This window comes from Staurois parvus, unplaced genomic scaffold (genome assembly GCF_062004578.1).
Source record: "Staurois parvus isolate SC_StPar_1 unplaced genomic scaffold, SC_StPar_1.0 ptg000097l, whole genome shotgun sequence".
In the NCBI taxonomy this organism is placed as follows: domain Eukaryota; kingdom Metazoa; phylum Chordata; class Amphibia; order Anura; family Ranidae; genus Staurois; species Staurois parvus.
The window spans coordinates 2,427,071-2,443,424 of NW_028317893.1; the positions used below are offsets into that span (position 1 = coordinate 2,427,071).

General features: G+C 38.6%; 1 protein-coding gene across 6 annotated transcripts in view; it reads left to right on the forward strand.

The window, feature by feature from the left end:
- Positions 1 to 16,354, forward strand: part of MTCL1 (microtubule crosslinking factor 1) — a 231,539-nt gene that overhangs the window by 201,983 nt on the left and 13,202 nt on the right. For all 6 annotated transcript variants that reach the window (XM_089670985.1, XM_089670988.1, XM_089670986.1 and 3 more), the window contains 4 exons: positions 4,010 to 4,261; positions 5,096 to 5,386; positions 7,458 to 7,486; positions 7,706 to 9,224. In XM_089670985.1, the coding sequence (XP_089527111.1) occupies positions 4,010 to 4,261; positions 5,096 to 5,386; positions 7,458 to 7,486; positions 7,706 to 9,224 (2,091 nt within the window). The remainder of the gene's footprint in view (positions 1 to 4,009; positions 4,262 to 5,095; positions 5,387 to 7,457; positions 7,487 to 7,705; positions 9,225 to 16,354) is intronic.

Genomic DNA, 16,354 nt, shown 5'->3' on the forward strand with positions numbered 1-16,354 from the left:
ACATAGTAGTGTAACAGGGTCACTTTAAAACCCTGGAACAGAAGAAGGGAGGGGAAGGAGAGGTGCCACGCTGCCCATAGTGTAGCACCGTTTATTAACTAGAACATCAATATACAATTAAAATGCACTCACAAACGTCAGAGGTGTCAGGCATATAACAACTCAAGGTGGGACCACCCAGGGAGGGTCCTGTCTGTGCTGATACCGCTGGATGTCAGGGCCACTGTGGGAAGGGATCTGGAGGATCTGAGGAGCCACCACCAGGAGAGAGCTGTCAGGAGCTGTCAAATGACCTGTCAAACCCTGGGACTCTGTAGCCAATAGGGACATGTTTCGGAGGCCAGACCATGACTCACCACTTCCTCAACCTCTGGCCGTGTAATTAAAGAGTGCAAAACAGACAAATTTGTTTCATTTTGGATTATTTCTTAAGTTGATTGTTTTGCTTCACCATATTCGTTACGTTAGAATGATTCATTTTTGGAATTTGTTTAGTATATTTTAGATTTGTTTCTTTGTTTTTGCTATTTTCTAGTCGATTCGAATTTCGGAAGATAGCTATGTTCTTTCTATTTTTTTTCTATTTTATTCTATTGTAAATTTGAATTTCAGATGATGGCTATATTCTTTCTATTTTATTCTATTCTATAAAATTCAAATTTCAGAAGACAGCTATATTCTTTCTATTTTATTCTATTCTATTCTATTGGAAAATCAAATTTCAGAAGACGGCTATATTCTTTCTAATTCATTCTATTCTATTCAAAATTTGAGTTTCGGAAGATGATTATATTCTTTCTATTTTATTCTGTGCTATTAGAATTTCGAAAGACAGCTTTATTCTTTCTCTTTTATTTTATTCTATTCAAAATTTGAGTTTTGACAGACAGCTATATTTTTTCTATTTTGTTCTATTCTATTTGAAATTAGAATTTTGACAGATGGCTATATTTTTTTCTATTTTATTCTATTCTATTCAAAATTGTAATTACGGGAGACAGCTATTTTCTTTCTATTTTATTCTTTTCAGTTCTGTTTTTATTTTATAATGTATTCTATTCCTTTCTATTCTATTCTGTTTTATTCTATTTTAGTCTTTTATATTCTATTATTTTCCTTTATATTCTATTCTATTTTCTTATTTCCCTTTCTTTATTCTGTTTTATTCTATTCTATTTTACTTTTAAATTCTATTCTGTTTTATTATATTTTATTCTTTTCTGTTATATTCTATTCTGTTATATTCTATTTTTTATATTCTGTTCTATTTTATTTTATTTTATAGAGCAGTTTAAGTAAAATCATCATCTTATTTCACTTTTTACCTTACTGTATTTATTGCAATATGTTTCCATTTCAAATTCATTTTCAAATTCAAACTCATTTTCAAATTCTGAAAATGAGTTTCATTATAATTTATTTCGGATTTATTGAAATACGTTACTATTGTGATTTGGAATGTCGGATAAATCTGAAACTCTGAATAAAAATTTCTTCTGAATTTCAATTCACAACAAAACAAAACAAATAGCATGTCTATTTGTAATACATGTACATTTCTTCATGTTTTATCCCTGTAAAGATCATCCAAGAAAAGAAAAATACGTCTTGATCCAAGCAGACAAACACTGTTAATTTTTTGCTGTGGGCCCACAACACAACACAGTACTTTTCCTGCTCTGGAATTAAAAATAAAAAGATTTCAGCTCTACCTAGTTGTCTTTTGATGAGCTACAGTTGCTGTCCATTTCTTACAGGATCAACAGATATATAACAAAAAGCTTTCACTTGCACAATTAAGAGACCAAAAGTTAGTTCACTGCTAGGGTTTACACATACATAAAGCCACAGCTAAGTATTTTGTTCCTGTCCTTAGTTGTGCTGATCTTTTGATTCTATTTCTGTGGTTTTGTGATTCTTTTTGTCTTTTTCGTAATATTGTATTTGTGGATATTGTGTTTTAATCTTGTTACTATGTGCTTGTGACTATAGTTTTTGCTTTCTGATCTTATACCTGTGGTTTACAGTCATCACTCTTTCCCTTTAATGTGTTGCACATTGAAAAGGCATTATGAAACATTGCTTGTTACAATAGTAGTACCCCTACTTGACCACAATAGACCTATTCAGAATGTTGGAAAGTCCCAGTATCCTGCGGCACATATGAGCTTATAATAAGAATTTCCTTTAGAAGGAAACATTTTTCACCTCATTTTTAACCATAAAATGTATTTGCCTTTTTGTTTAGACGGTGCATGATGTGTATGTGTTTAGGGAATGGGTAAGAGGTTGGTGTAGGTCATTGAGGGAAGGTAGATTGCACTTCCTACTAGGCTCTAGAGATGTAAAGGTGACAGCACCAAGCTTATTATTCCCCTCTTCCTGTGGAGGTAGAAAATGTTACTACAAAATGTTTCCAGATATTAATACCATATCCTTGCAGATGTAAATTTTATTTAAGCCTGAATCTGAAGTTTCTCTTAAACAGTAATAGAGCTGTGGCAATTATGTTTCCGGGGCCGGGCAGACCATTGAGCGACTGAGGACCCGGGGTCAGTAGGGGGTCTCATGAGAGGCCCCGGGGTCAGTAGGGGGCCCATGAGAGGCCCTGGGGTCAGTAGGGGGCCCATGAGAGGACCCTGGTACCTTTCATAGACATGGTCATTATCATTATAGGTGATAATCTAGGCAGACAAGGAGAAACCTGACCAGGATAAAAGAAGAAACTGGTGAAGGAGCCGATAATGTGACTGAGACTGTGACTGGAGTAATCTTCCACCCTTGCGATACCCGACACTGTACACGGCTTGATCTGGGCAGACACAGCACATGCCGGAACAGGTTCCTAGAAACTCAATCATGCCCCCCCTTCCATTAAATGAAGCCTCAAGCTGTGCTGTCTGTGCCTCAGTGAGAATGACAGAGCCAGTTGTGTGCCCGGATATAATGTGCAGGAAGCAGCTGAGGGTTAAGGAGTCAAGAGAAAATGAGAAGGGGGGAGTCTCACCCCCCTTCTCTGTTTTGCCCCCCCCCCTCTCTCACCTCCCTCTTAAACCCCCCTCTCTCACCTCCCCTCTCTCTCACTCCCTCTCTCTCTTCCACTCCCCCCTTTACACCCCTTCTCTCCCCCCCCCCCTCTCTCTCTGTGACGGTTTGAGGTTGTGGACAGGTGTCTTTTATACTGATAACAAGTTCAAACAGGTGCCATTGATACAGGTAATGAGTGCAGGACAGAGGAGCCTCTTAAAGAAGAAGGTACAGGTCTGTGAGAGCCAGAAATCTTGCTTGTTTGTAGGTGACCAAATACTTATTTTCCACCATAATTTGCAAATAAATTCTTTCCAAATCAGCCAATATGATTGTCTGGATTTTTTTTTTCTCATTTTGTCTCTCATAGTTGAGGTCTACCTATGATGCCAATTACAGGCCTCTCTCATCTTTTTAAGTGGGAGAACTTGCACAATTGGTGGCTGACTAAATACTTTTTTGCCCCACTGTATGTGATCATCACAAGAAGTGTTGCATGAGGACTGCACAGTTACATCCTATAAAGTTTATTTATTCTTTCTAAACACATGGACATATGTTTATGTATTTAATTTTCATTGTTTACATTAATGGATATTGCATTGTGTCTATGATATAACCGATCAATTTGGGAAGATGCAACAATCACTTATATTCATATGATTAATGCTCATCGTGGGAACACAAATATTGTTTGCATCCTTCTCATATATATACATATTAGTTTTTTTTTATTTAAGTAAGAATAATTTGTGTTTATATATACATAGTTATTTGCACCAATGGAGCGGGATATAATTTCTGTATATAATATTGTGCAAAATAATAAAAAAAAAAAAAAAAATGAAGCCCTTATAGCCCTGCAATTGATGCACAGAATAGGTTTTTTATATGCATTGCATAGTATTTAGTGTATATATGTATTAGACATAACAGGAGGACTACATTTTTTTTCGTATTTATGTCTGTTTTTCTTTTGCAGTATGAAGTAAGGAGGCCAAAAGTGCCTGAAGACTTGAGCCCCAGTGAAGTTAAGTTATCTGTCAGTCATGAGAGAGAGGAGCACAAAAAGTTGCTTGCTGAGAGCCACAGGTTGGTGATGGACCTTCGCAGGCAAGTACAGCAGAGTGAAAAGAACTGGAGTCGGGAGAAAGGAGAGCTGCTGAATCGATTTGAAAAGGAAAAACATGAATGGGAAAAGCAAAGAACAGAATTCCTAAGGGAAATAGAGCAGGTATAGTGGTCAATAATTTTAGTGAGGTTGGAATCCATTATAGCGCAGGTGTCAAACACAAGGCCTGCAGGCCAAATCTGGCCCTCCAGGCCATTTCATGTGGCCCTTGCACCTCTCCTGCAGGTACCTCCTTGTCCCCGCCCCCACCTTGTCTCAGCAGTTGGCAGCAGAGGGAATAAAACTCCTCTTCCAAATCCTCCTCTCAGTGCAGCTGCAGAACCCCCTCATCTCTGCCTCCCCTGGTCTCAGCACTCAGTAGACTCTGGTAACTGACTCCACTCCTCCTCTGGTCCTCCTCCAGACCCTGCACTTTCTGCTTTCCAGCTCTGCCCCCAAAGGAGGTGCACGGTGATGTTAGGGAGGGTGTGGGATTCTTGACATCTGATGTAATGGGGGGTGGGGTGCTCTGGACATAATGCTGATACGGCCCGCGATGAAATGGAGTTTGACACCCCTGCATTAGAGGTAACAGAAGCATTCTTGTTTTTTATTCTGTGCAAAACAGTGCTTCTGTTGCAAGCCTTGGCATGCTGTGATGAACACTGTCTTGGGGCTAAGCCATATTCGCCTTACAATACAGCCATAGTTCTTCCTGTACAGAATAGGAAGGAAGGTTGTAAATGATCCCAGATGCACCGATCTACTTCTGTACTACAGAGCAGAGGGCGCTGAGTCCTTAAGAGGTTTAACCAGTAACTTGTTGAGGAACCTAAGAAAACCAACCCCAAATAATCTATGTGTTTTGGCTAATGTGAACGATTAAATGCAGTTATAAGGAACGTTAAACTCTCATTTTCTCTAAACTTATTTAGCATTTGTATTTTATTTTTGCAGTTTCAAACGGAATCAAGTCCTCAGAGAACCGATAGCTTCCTTGATGACCAACATGATGGTGGTGGTATGGCTGAATATTCAGCCAAGGCTGTGCTGCATTCGCATGGAGCTAGGTCATTTTCTGACTCCGATGATATGCAGTTTGAGGAACAGTTACTGCCTAAGCTGAAGGGGTCCGATCGCTGCTCTGGCTCTGAGAATCTCTTTCTTGATGCCCTCTCATTGGATTCTGCTGATGAGACTGATTTAACTCAGCCCCGCAAACTGGAGCGTGATAAGTTCTCTACTGAGGTAATGCGCCTTTTCTGTTGCTGCTCCGTGTTTGAGCACAATATCTATGCCTCTGAGTCTTACACTACAGCAAAAGGATTGTAACTAATATAAGCAGTTACCTAATGGAGTAACAGAATGTATCTTACGGTAATACCGGAATCCTATGTGTTCTTTATTCATCATATGAGGACAGAACTATCACATCTTTGTGAATGAAATCTTTATTTGAAATTCCATTTTAAAAAATTTTTTATGTTTTTCTTTATCTTCTTAATAACGTTTTGAAATCTGTTTCCAATGATTTTATGTGTGTTACAAAATACCATAAAGTTGAGAGGTTAACCACTTACTGTAAGCTCTGGAAGATTTTACCCTCTTCATGACCAGGCCACCTTTTACTATTCGGCAGTGCGCTACTTTAACTGGCGATTGCATGGTCATGCAATGCTGTACCCAGATTACATTTATATAATTGTTTTCACACAAATATAGCTTTATTTTGGTGGCATTTGATCACCAATGTCTTTTTTTACTTTTTATTATATAAATGCAAAAAGACCGAAAACATTGAACAAAAAAACAATATTTTTATTTTCTTCTTTAAATCAAACGTTTTCAGAATCAAATTCCTTCATAAATGTAGGCCAAATGTATTCCGCTACATATTTACGGTAAAAAAAATCCCAATAAATATATATTAATTTGTTTCCGTGAAATTTATAGCATCTACAAACTATGGGATATATATTAATTTTACTAATAACGGCCATAAATCATTAGCCGGGACCTGCTGATCGGCTTACGTTGTAGCAAATGACAACACAGACAGGGAACCAGGAGTGTGCGCAAATGCTGGATCAGTTAAAGTGTTTCTGCAGCCCATTTTTTAATAGTATTTGTCAGAATGAGGAAGATCTACAACTTCTGTCAGATTTTTATTGTAGTGTCCCCAAGAAGAATTACACTGTCAATGTGACCTAATGACCATTGTCACTAGAAAAGAAAGTGAGAAAAAAATCCAAAATTTTAAAATGCCACTGTAAAAGAAATACAAAAAAAATCTTCCCATGTGGACATTTGTTAGCGATAAATGTCTAAGAGGAAATTTTCCTTATTTTGAAGCGATTTCCTCTTACTTCCTACTTCACCACCAACAGGACACAGACTGCAAATTAACTTAACAGGGTTTTAACCATTCCTTAATGTATTATAAACAAAAAAAATATTTGGCTTTAGATATACTTTTATAACTTTATGTAGTTTTATATCAGTATATGTACGAGGGTTCTTCAAAATGTTTCCGCACTCTGTTTAGACCCCTCGTACCTAAGGTACAATACCAAATTATGGTATCACGAAGTACAGACTGAATTGCCCACTTTTCTCATAGGGTTGCCCACACAACAACACACCTGTAATGCCATATGGTGAAATTTGCTACTTACGAATGATGAAGCACCATACCAATGAAGCCTGTACCTGGTATTGAGGCACCACCATCCCATTAAAACACATAGATATGATAGAGGCATAAGCGGGGAATTACATTACTACATTAAGTTTATGTAAAGTATTTCTTGCTTTCCATATTTTCCCTCCTGATAAATAAAATATGTTGACAGGTATGACAGGTAAAATATGCTAGTATAACAAATCATGAGCAGCAGACATCAGAGTAAACAGACATCAGTTTAAATCTTAAATGAACCTATCAATCAACCATGTATTTGAGTGGTTGGAATGCTTTCATATTTGATGTTATGACAAAATGTATTTTTCTCTTTGTACAAATTGATCTATTCTCATGCTAATCCATGACACTCTGAAGTCTCTGTAACAGCAGAGTATGGTATTTTCATTGAATTACATTTAGATTTACCATTAATATGTATAATTATTTTTAGTGATTTGTGCATTATTTATCTGTTGGCATCATATTGTGTGTTAACTTGTTTTATAGCCCCAGATTATGTACAACAATGTATTGTGCTGTCTTAATGAAAAATAAATAATTAACAATGTACATTGATTGTATTGAAAAACACTTCTTGGATTAATAAGCCTATAACTATCTTGCTTGTTATTGCAGGATGATGCACAAAAGGGAGGTTTGCAGAGGTAAGTATCTCTTAAAAGTTCCAAAATATAGGAATGATCTTTTAAATTTGTCTGCATGACAATATACTACTTGCATGCTCCCAAGTTTTGGATTTATCCATGATCTGTCTTTTTAGCTTACATGCATTTATTGTAGTCTTGCATGTTTGCTATTCTATATAGCTTTGTTCCAGCAGTGGAGTCACATTACTTAATTATTACATGCCCTTTGTTTTATAGGGTCATGTCTGTTTCCTCCATGTCTGAATTTCATCGATTAATGGAAAGCTCTCCTTTCCTTCCGGAGAAGAACTTAGATCTTTCTGGCGACAAGGATGAGTTAACGCCGCCCTTGTCTCCTGATGATCTGAAATATATTGAAGAGTTTAACAAGAACTGGGATTACAATAATGTGGGCCAGGGTGATAAAATGGTATATAGGGATAGAACTGGAAATGAGAAAATGGAATATGAATCTGCTTCTGAAACATTCCAGTCATCTTCATGGTTCCTTACCACTAGTGTTACTATGACAACGAATACTTTGACCAACCCAGATCACTGCCAGAAGCAGCTGTCTCAAAACCATGGTGATGCTGAAAATATGGGGGTTAGGGTCTTTCACAGCCCACCAGTGGTTCGTAGGTTTGAAAAATCTGAAAACAATGGCAATGATGAGAAGAAGCACTTGGACCCAGATTTACTCTTTTCTGCGACCAAACCCAGGGCAAATGTTTCTGATGCAAAAAATGGTGCTACAGAGGTATTTGGGAGATGGTCATGCGATCTCAATAAGCACCACAAAGACTTTCATGAGGGTAACCTACATCCTATGGACCGTCCTGTTTGCACTACTGTCAGCTTTGCATCTTCTCTGCACAATATAGAGTTGTCAAGGAATATGAGTGATGACATGAAAGAAGTAGCTAACTCTGTTAGAAATGCAATTCGATCAAACTCGGTGGAATGCCAATTTAGAGACATTGCTTGTCAGACCAATGGTTTAAAGACTACAGGAACACAAACAACTCAAACAATTAGTGTTGGTTTGCAAACTGAGGCTTTACGAAGCGTTACCAGCAGTCCACACAAGTGTCTGACACCAAAGGGAGTTTATACTCCTGTATCATCGCCTTCACGTAGTCTGAGGAACAGGCAGATATCTCCAGCTATTGAAAAAGTTCAGGCAAAGTTTGAGCGGAGTTGTTGTTCTCCTAAATATGGTTCTCCAAAACTGCAGAAGAAAGGACTTGCTAAAACAGATCAGCAAACTAAATGCGCTACTTCTGGCACTCCCCAGAAAGGCTTCAATGAATCTGCATGGGCTAGGTCAACGACAACCAGGGAAAGCCCTGTTCATACCACAATTAATGATGGACTTTCAAGTTTGTTTAATATAATTGACCACAGCCCTGTAAATTGCGACCATTTACAAAAAGTGTCAAGGCCAAACAGCAGATCTAGGTCAGCAGAAACCAGACAAGACTTTGTAACTATGCCTGACGTGTATATGGATGGCAGGGGGAGATCTCCAAGTCCTATCCGCATAACTGTAGATCTTCAAAGGGATCAGTATGTTGATGCCAGCTCTAGACAAGACCTCTCTACCCCACCAAGTTACTCGCTGTCAGAAAATGCTGCCAGGGTACTTAGCAAGAAAATCTTAGATGATCAAAGACAAATGCCAAATAGTCCAACCAGAGGTTACAGAGACCACACAGCTGCAGAACTTTTAAAAATCGAACAAGGATCTATTGAGGTAAGGACTTTCTCCTATTCACACTGCTTGTCTCAGGACACATCTTGTGCCATAGTGCAGAACAGAACATTTAATGTTCTATTTATTTTAATTCTATTTGTGCATTAGTTTTTTGAAAAATTTTCAACTGCATAGGTCATGCTGTGTTAATTAAAACGTGTTTTGAAATTAATTTATATAGCTTGATCATTTCCTTAAAGAATGTATCATCCTATGGAAGTCGTGGCTCTTCATCCAAAGGTTGAAGGATACTATGGACTTTATTAGTTTTCCACAAATAAAAATCTGATTAAAGAATCTTGCAACAGTTAATAAAACATCAAATCATTTCCCACAGTATTATTTAGACTCTTCAGAAGACTAGCTTGCATGCATTACAGTTTACTGGTTCCATATATCACTTGTCTGTTTGTGATTTCTTTTAAGGGGTAAAACAGGGAAGCCATCCAGTGGGAGGTAATATTCCCATTTTTCCTGTTAGTCATTTAAGCTGGGTACCATTATTGAGGACCTTTCTTCAATGTTGTTTTTTTCATGTGGCACAGGATGGTCCTCCTAAATTTCTAACATGTATATCATGAATGGGTATTGGAAATGCATTTGTAAATGCTATCTTTAAATACCAGTATTGGTTTTGATTCCATTATGCTATGTATGCACAAAAGTCTTTTCATCAATATAGGTTTTCCCTGGATGTAAAATGGAAGGTTATGCTACTGTTCCATGTTATAAGGAAGGCGAGACTCTACATTACAATTTCCTAAATTGAATCTGAGTTTGGATTGAATATGTTATTCTATATATTCACAACATGATTGACATGGAGTAGAGTCATATTCACTTATATAAATACTGGTATTCTTGGCAAGGAGAGCATTCCATACAGTTCCCTGTTAAAGGGGAAGACCTCCATTCCTTTTTCCACTGCCCTTACAATATATTGTTATTTCCCAGCTTATTATTTTTTTGCTAAATGAAATATATTGCTTGTAAATATCAAGTATTATGTTGTATTTTATTCAACCAATAGGTGAAACCTCAGATTGTTTTAATTGCCATTTCTGCCAGTCCCCTGTATAAAAATCCTATGGTGTACAATGATCAATAGCTGACATTTACCCACAGAATTGGATGAGTCAGAGCAATGGGGTTGATTTACTACAACTGGGGAATGCAGAATCTGGTGCAGCTGTGCATGATAGCCAATCAGCTACTAACTTAAGCTTGTTGATTACTAAGCTTTGACAAAAACCAGATTCTGCACGCTCTAGTTTTAGTAAATTAAGCTCAATATCTCATCCTTTACCAGACTGCTCAGTTCTAGATTTCAATGAGAGAACTGGGTGTAAAAGGAAGCTTATTTTGCTCTGCTGTCACTTTAGCTAACCCATATTTGCTTGGGAATCATTTGCCATGCTGAAATTAGACGCTTATTGGCTACCATGCACAGCTGCACCAAAATATGTACTCTTCAGTTTTAGTAAATCAACCCCAATGTGTATGCTGTATATAGTAAAAGAATTACATGTATACACATTGTAAAAAGTGTAAACAAAATCGAGCCCAAAACATTACGGTTATCTTTTATTAATGACATACAAAATCCAGTGGTGTACATTTACCCCAAATTGGAATCACCTTTCTTTTACCTACACTCAGCTGATTCAAGATTTGTAGAATACCATACTTCTTTAGACTGTTTTATTAAATATGCTCTTTATTATTCTGAAGTTGTAATCTTGAATGTTAGCAGGGTTCAACTCATTGTAACTGATGTGACATACAAATTACCGGTAGTAATTGGGGAATCAGTATTTTGCCACTTTAGCTGAATTCCTGACAAACCTAAAATATTCTTTTAGGCATAGGGAAAGAGAAGGAAAATGAATACAGACCCTTAAAGCTGAGCTCCAGGCAAGCAGCTTAAAACACAAATTAAATGCACACGTGAGAACTGTTTTTACTTGCCAAAGGATTTGTCTTTTTTTGTGCATTCATTCCTAAGAGTTACACTGACAGACAGCACAGCCAGCTTGGAGACCTGATTTTTCTTTACAGCAGTTGAATAGTACAACTAGGTCTTGTCCCGCCTCCAGCTATTATTGAACACTTAAGGCCCCTTTCGCACTGGAGGTCCGCCTGGCAGTTTTTCAGGTGGACCTGTTTGGAAGGGCTATGTATCCCTATGGACAGGCAGGTGTAAACAGACTTGTCCATTTACACCCACTTGCCTCTGGGTTCGATCTGGTCACATAAAAAAAAAACAGAAGGGAACCCGTTCTCTTCCATTTAGGCAGGTCAGATTGGAGGGTATTTGGGTGTACACATACAGCAGAGTCCATTTACTCTCGTCCGCCCATAAAGCAGAGCAGACTTTGTTCATGTCCGCTCTGCATAAGATAAATGGACATGGACCTGTCATCTGCCCTCTCTGTTTGACTGGCAGGGGATCTGCGAGCCGATCCCCAGCTGATCAAAACAGAATCCGCCCATGTGAAAGGGGCCTAAAGGAGAAGCAGTAAACTGATGAGCTCATCTCGCTCTGCTCTCTCCTACTTTCAGCATGTCAGTTGTTAGCACATATACACTCTAGCACAATTAAAAAATACACGTAAAACAGAACTCCTGGCTCAGAGATTTTTGTAAGTTCTGATGTGTGAACAAATGTTACTGGTCTGGATTGCTTAATGGTACGTTATATGCACCCTTCAAAACTTACCTACAGAAATGTCTGTGCCTGCTTTGCCTCGTTTTTTAATGAATAATGCACTAGATGAATTGGATTTTTATCTGTTTGAAGCTCAACTTCAAGTCTGCTTATAAAGCCTGTATATTATGTTTTGTCTCATTTTCATTCTTTATTTTATAAACCAATAAATGATTAAACACAATGAACAAGCAATTCTTCAGAGTAACAAGCAGTTCTCTCCATCTGTACTTGCACAGTAATTATCTCTTGTAAATAAAGTAATAGAGAAGTGTTTTCTACTTGGACTTTCCTGCTCAGTTTGTCGAGGTCTCTGTTAAGTACTGACCTCTTAAGATTCTTTTTACATTGTGTGCAATCTTTTTAGCAAACAGTTATAGTTAAAATCTAGCAAGTAATTATAAAAACAAACAGCATGCATTGTGCAAATGGGAAAAGATGAATTTCTTTTGTCAAGTGAATCAGCTGGGCTTAGTTTAATGTTTTCAGTGAAAATGTCATAATGAATATCAAAAGTGTCATGAATGCAACCACAAACAGTGCCACCATCAATAAATGGTATACATTATTTGTAAAACAACATTTGTATCATATTGTCATTTCTAGGAGTCAGTGTTCAACAATATGCTATTATTTTTTTTTCCATTTACATTTAGTTTAAACTTTAAAGAAGACAACTTGTTTTATTTAGAAAAATTATTGCTCTGACCATTTTCTTTAAATTCCTGGCATACAATTTCTTGCATACATAGTGTAATTAGCATAAATATCTAATTGATACAACTGAATAAATATGACACAGTATCACGGGTTCATAGGCAGGCTTAATTATGAAAGCTAAACTCTAGCCAAGCACCTAAATTAGTTAGATTCCTGTATAGAAAATGTTTAACCTACCACAAAATGTGTAATTCTGTGGTATCAGGTTTCCGGTACAAACGCCCTGCTGGACGGCACAGCCATATCTTCAAACTGCAGCAGCAGCACAGCAAAGGCAAAAACACACCTTGAGCCTGGTGATTGGTCAGTGAAGGAGCAGCACCACACTGATGATGTCATTTCTCTGTACTTTCTACCCTCTTTTCCACTTGCCATGTGCACAGTCAGCATTTGTGTACTGCATTAGAGCCTGAGTGACTACTCTTGCTTGCCTCTCTTCCAGTTTGAATGCAGCTATACAGGGTATTACAGAAGGATGATGGAAAAAAAAGGTTCAGCTGTAAAGAAACCAATGCCATTCCACTTACTATCTAATCTAGCAGTTGCTGTACATACTAAAGCTGGCTACAGACAGCAAATTCTTGTTTGATCAGCCTGCAGGCAGTGGGCACACATGCAGGTAGATGGAGGAACCCTTTCTGCTGTCTGTGCTGCAGGACGCCTTCGCTGTTAGAATACACTGATCAGCAGCTGCAGCCAACTGGCTGCAAGCCACTGATCAACAAAAGATTTCTGACAGTCCCATTGGAATCAATGGAGTACTATAGATCAGTTGAACCTCAACAACTGCCTGCTGAACAAGCCAAATTGTGATCATCTATGGGCAGCTCAAAGCTGGCCACACATACTTATGACCTATACATACAACATAATTTTTTTTAGTTCAGCCTGCAGGTTGAGTGAAAAGAAAATCTGCAGTCTCCCCATCCACACATTTGCGATGGATGGGGGAATCACTCCCTCTAAAGCCGGTGGCACTGATCATTCAAAAAAAAAAAATAACACATTGGTTGTACAGTAGATTGGCTTCTGTAGAACCAGCCTGCCCATACGTGGATTGAAATTCGTCCAGTCCCTGCTTAACTGGTCAAATGTCGACCTATGTATGGCTACATTTAGGTTAGCTAATAGAAGAAAAATATATTTCCCACCAGTGGCGTAAGAGGAATGACATTGTTTGCAGGCAGACTGAACACGCGCACAAACTGGAGATCACATTTCTGAAGGTAAGGTTGACTTTCATCAGAGATTTCACAACTCCTATCTGGTATTTCTGGAGAGCTGCGACCTGGGAGAGGGAGCAATAAAGAGATTAAAACAGCCTTTCTGCACAGGTACTGATAGAATAGCAAGATGAATGGAAAGGGTGACTTTAAAGTGTATGTCAAGGCAAAAAAAATTATTTTTTCGACTCTGCAACACATGAACATTTCCTTCTACGTTATCCCTGCAAGTACAGAAAAATAACTGTTGAAGTACCAGAAGTTTGATGTGCTACTACCTTCCTCTTAATTCCTAAGCACATAAGAGGAAATTTACTAAAGCTGGTATACTCAGAATCTGGTGCAGCTCTGCATTGTAGCCAATCAGCTTCTAACCTCAGCTTGTTTAATTAAGCTTTGACAGTAAAACTTGGAAGCTGATTGGTTTCTATGCAGAGGTATACCTGATTTTGCACCATGCAGCTTTAGTAAATGATCCCCTTTGTGTCCACCTGCCTACTTAATTTCCGATGGATTACAAAGAATACAGAACTCTCCTCATCGCCCCCACCTCTTTCCATCTTCCATAACCCCTCCTTGTGCACAGTCAGAGAGCATAGGAAGTTATTAGCTAACAAGATTTCTGGCAAAACCAACAGGTAATTTTTGCGCTTTTCAAACAGATATAATGAAAAACCTTTAATGATATGTTTAGCAGTCCAAAAGAAGGCAAAAAAGAGAAGTTTATCGTTAGGGTTTACACATACAATAGAACTTTAAAGCAGAAGTCCAGCCTATACCAACTAAGCTTCAGCCTGCCCCCACCCTCTTCCAAACCTAATTCTATCTACCCTGTTAATGGAAGATGTGTATACCTACCTGTTCTGAGAGTGATCCACTCCGGTCACATGATCTCCCCAGTGGCCGGCATCAGTGAAGAGGAAATAACGCCGACAACAGCTGCAGGGCCTGAGAGCTGATGTCACCCATAGGCATCTGTTGGGACATTTGTTGTCTATGCCCCATTGATGTCACCCATAGGCATCTATGGTGCATCTGTTGTCTATGCACCATAGATGTCACCCATAGGCATCTGTTGGGGCATCTGTTGTCTATGCCCCATAGATGTCACCCATAGGCATCTGTTGGGGCATCTGTTGTCTATGCCCCATAGATGTCACCCATAGGCATCTATGGGGCATCTGTTGTCTATGCACCATAGATGTCACCCATAGGCATCTGTTGGGGCATCTGTTGTCTATGCCCCATAGATGTCACCCATAGGCATCTATGGGGCATCTGTTGTCGGCTGTCTCTCCTCCACACTGAAGCTGCTGACAGCTGACCATGTGACTGGACCAGAACACTTTCAGAATAGGTAAGTATCCACATCTTAATTTCTGTTATAGTATACACATCTTCCTTTCACAGGGTAGATAGGAAAGGGTTTAGGACGAGGTGGGGGCAGGTTTAAGCTTAGTTAGGAGCAGGCTGGACTTATACTTTTAGGCTGGGTTCACACTGATGTGGTACGGAATTCGCAGTGTTTTCTGTGCGAATTCTGCACCGCATCAGAATCGAACCCCGTTCGTGTGAACCGATGAGGGTGTGTATGCTAAGTTAACAACACCCCGAAATCAGTCCGCAAAATGCTGTGTGATGTGCAGAATCGGATCGCATAGGTGTGAATGCCCATGCGATCTGATTCTAGTGTGGACCCAAAAAAGGGTCCTGCACCTTTTTGGATTGGGTGCAGTGCAGTTTGAGCCATACAAAATGTATGGCTCCAATCACACCACACACAAATCGCATGTGCTTTGCACAGGAATACGGTGCGGTTCCTGTGCAAATCACATGCGATGTACCGCACCACATTAGAGTGAACCTAGCCTAAAGGTAATTCAAAGAGAAGTGATATTTAGTAATTGAGACCTGTAATACGTCTCCCTCCTTATGGTTAGTATAGCCAGAACACTAAAACTGTTGAATTGCAGTAATGCACATTTTCCAACAAATCACAGCAATGCATATTACATGTGTTGCTGTGCCATTCATTCTGAATTGCACCCCAATGCACTAAGGCCATGCAATTGCTTTTCAGCACTCCACGATTCACAATAGTTGCGATGAAAACGAAAAGTCATGTCCAATTTTTACCCATTTTGGGTACATTGGCAGCCCATTATTTTAAATGGGCTGCCCCAATGCAATACACACTAATATGTGGATTAATGCACCACAAAACTGTAAATAGGCATTAAATGATTACTAAATAAGAAATATAGGTTCGGACTTACTGTTTTGCACAGGTTTCTAAATATTTGCATGCAACGTGTACAAGTTCGTGAAAACCTTCTGACATCTGTAAGGGGTTACTACTTATGCACATACATTAGTAATAGGTACTAATATTCATTTACATGCTGATCAAAAACTGCGATGTGCAGTAGCCATAGCAACCTTTTTATATTCCTTCAGCTTTTTTGGTTTAATGAATCGTG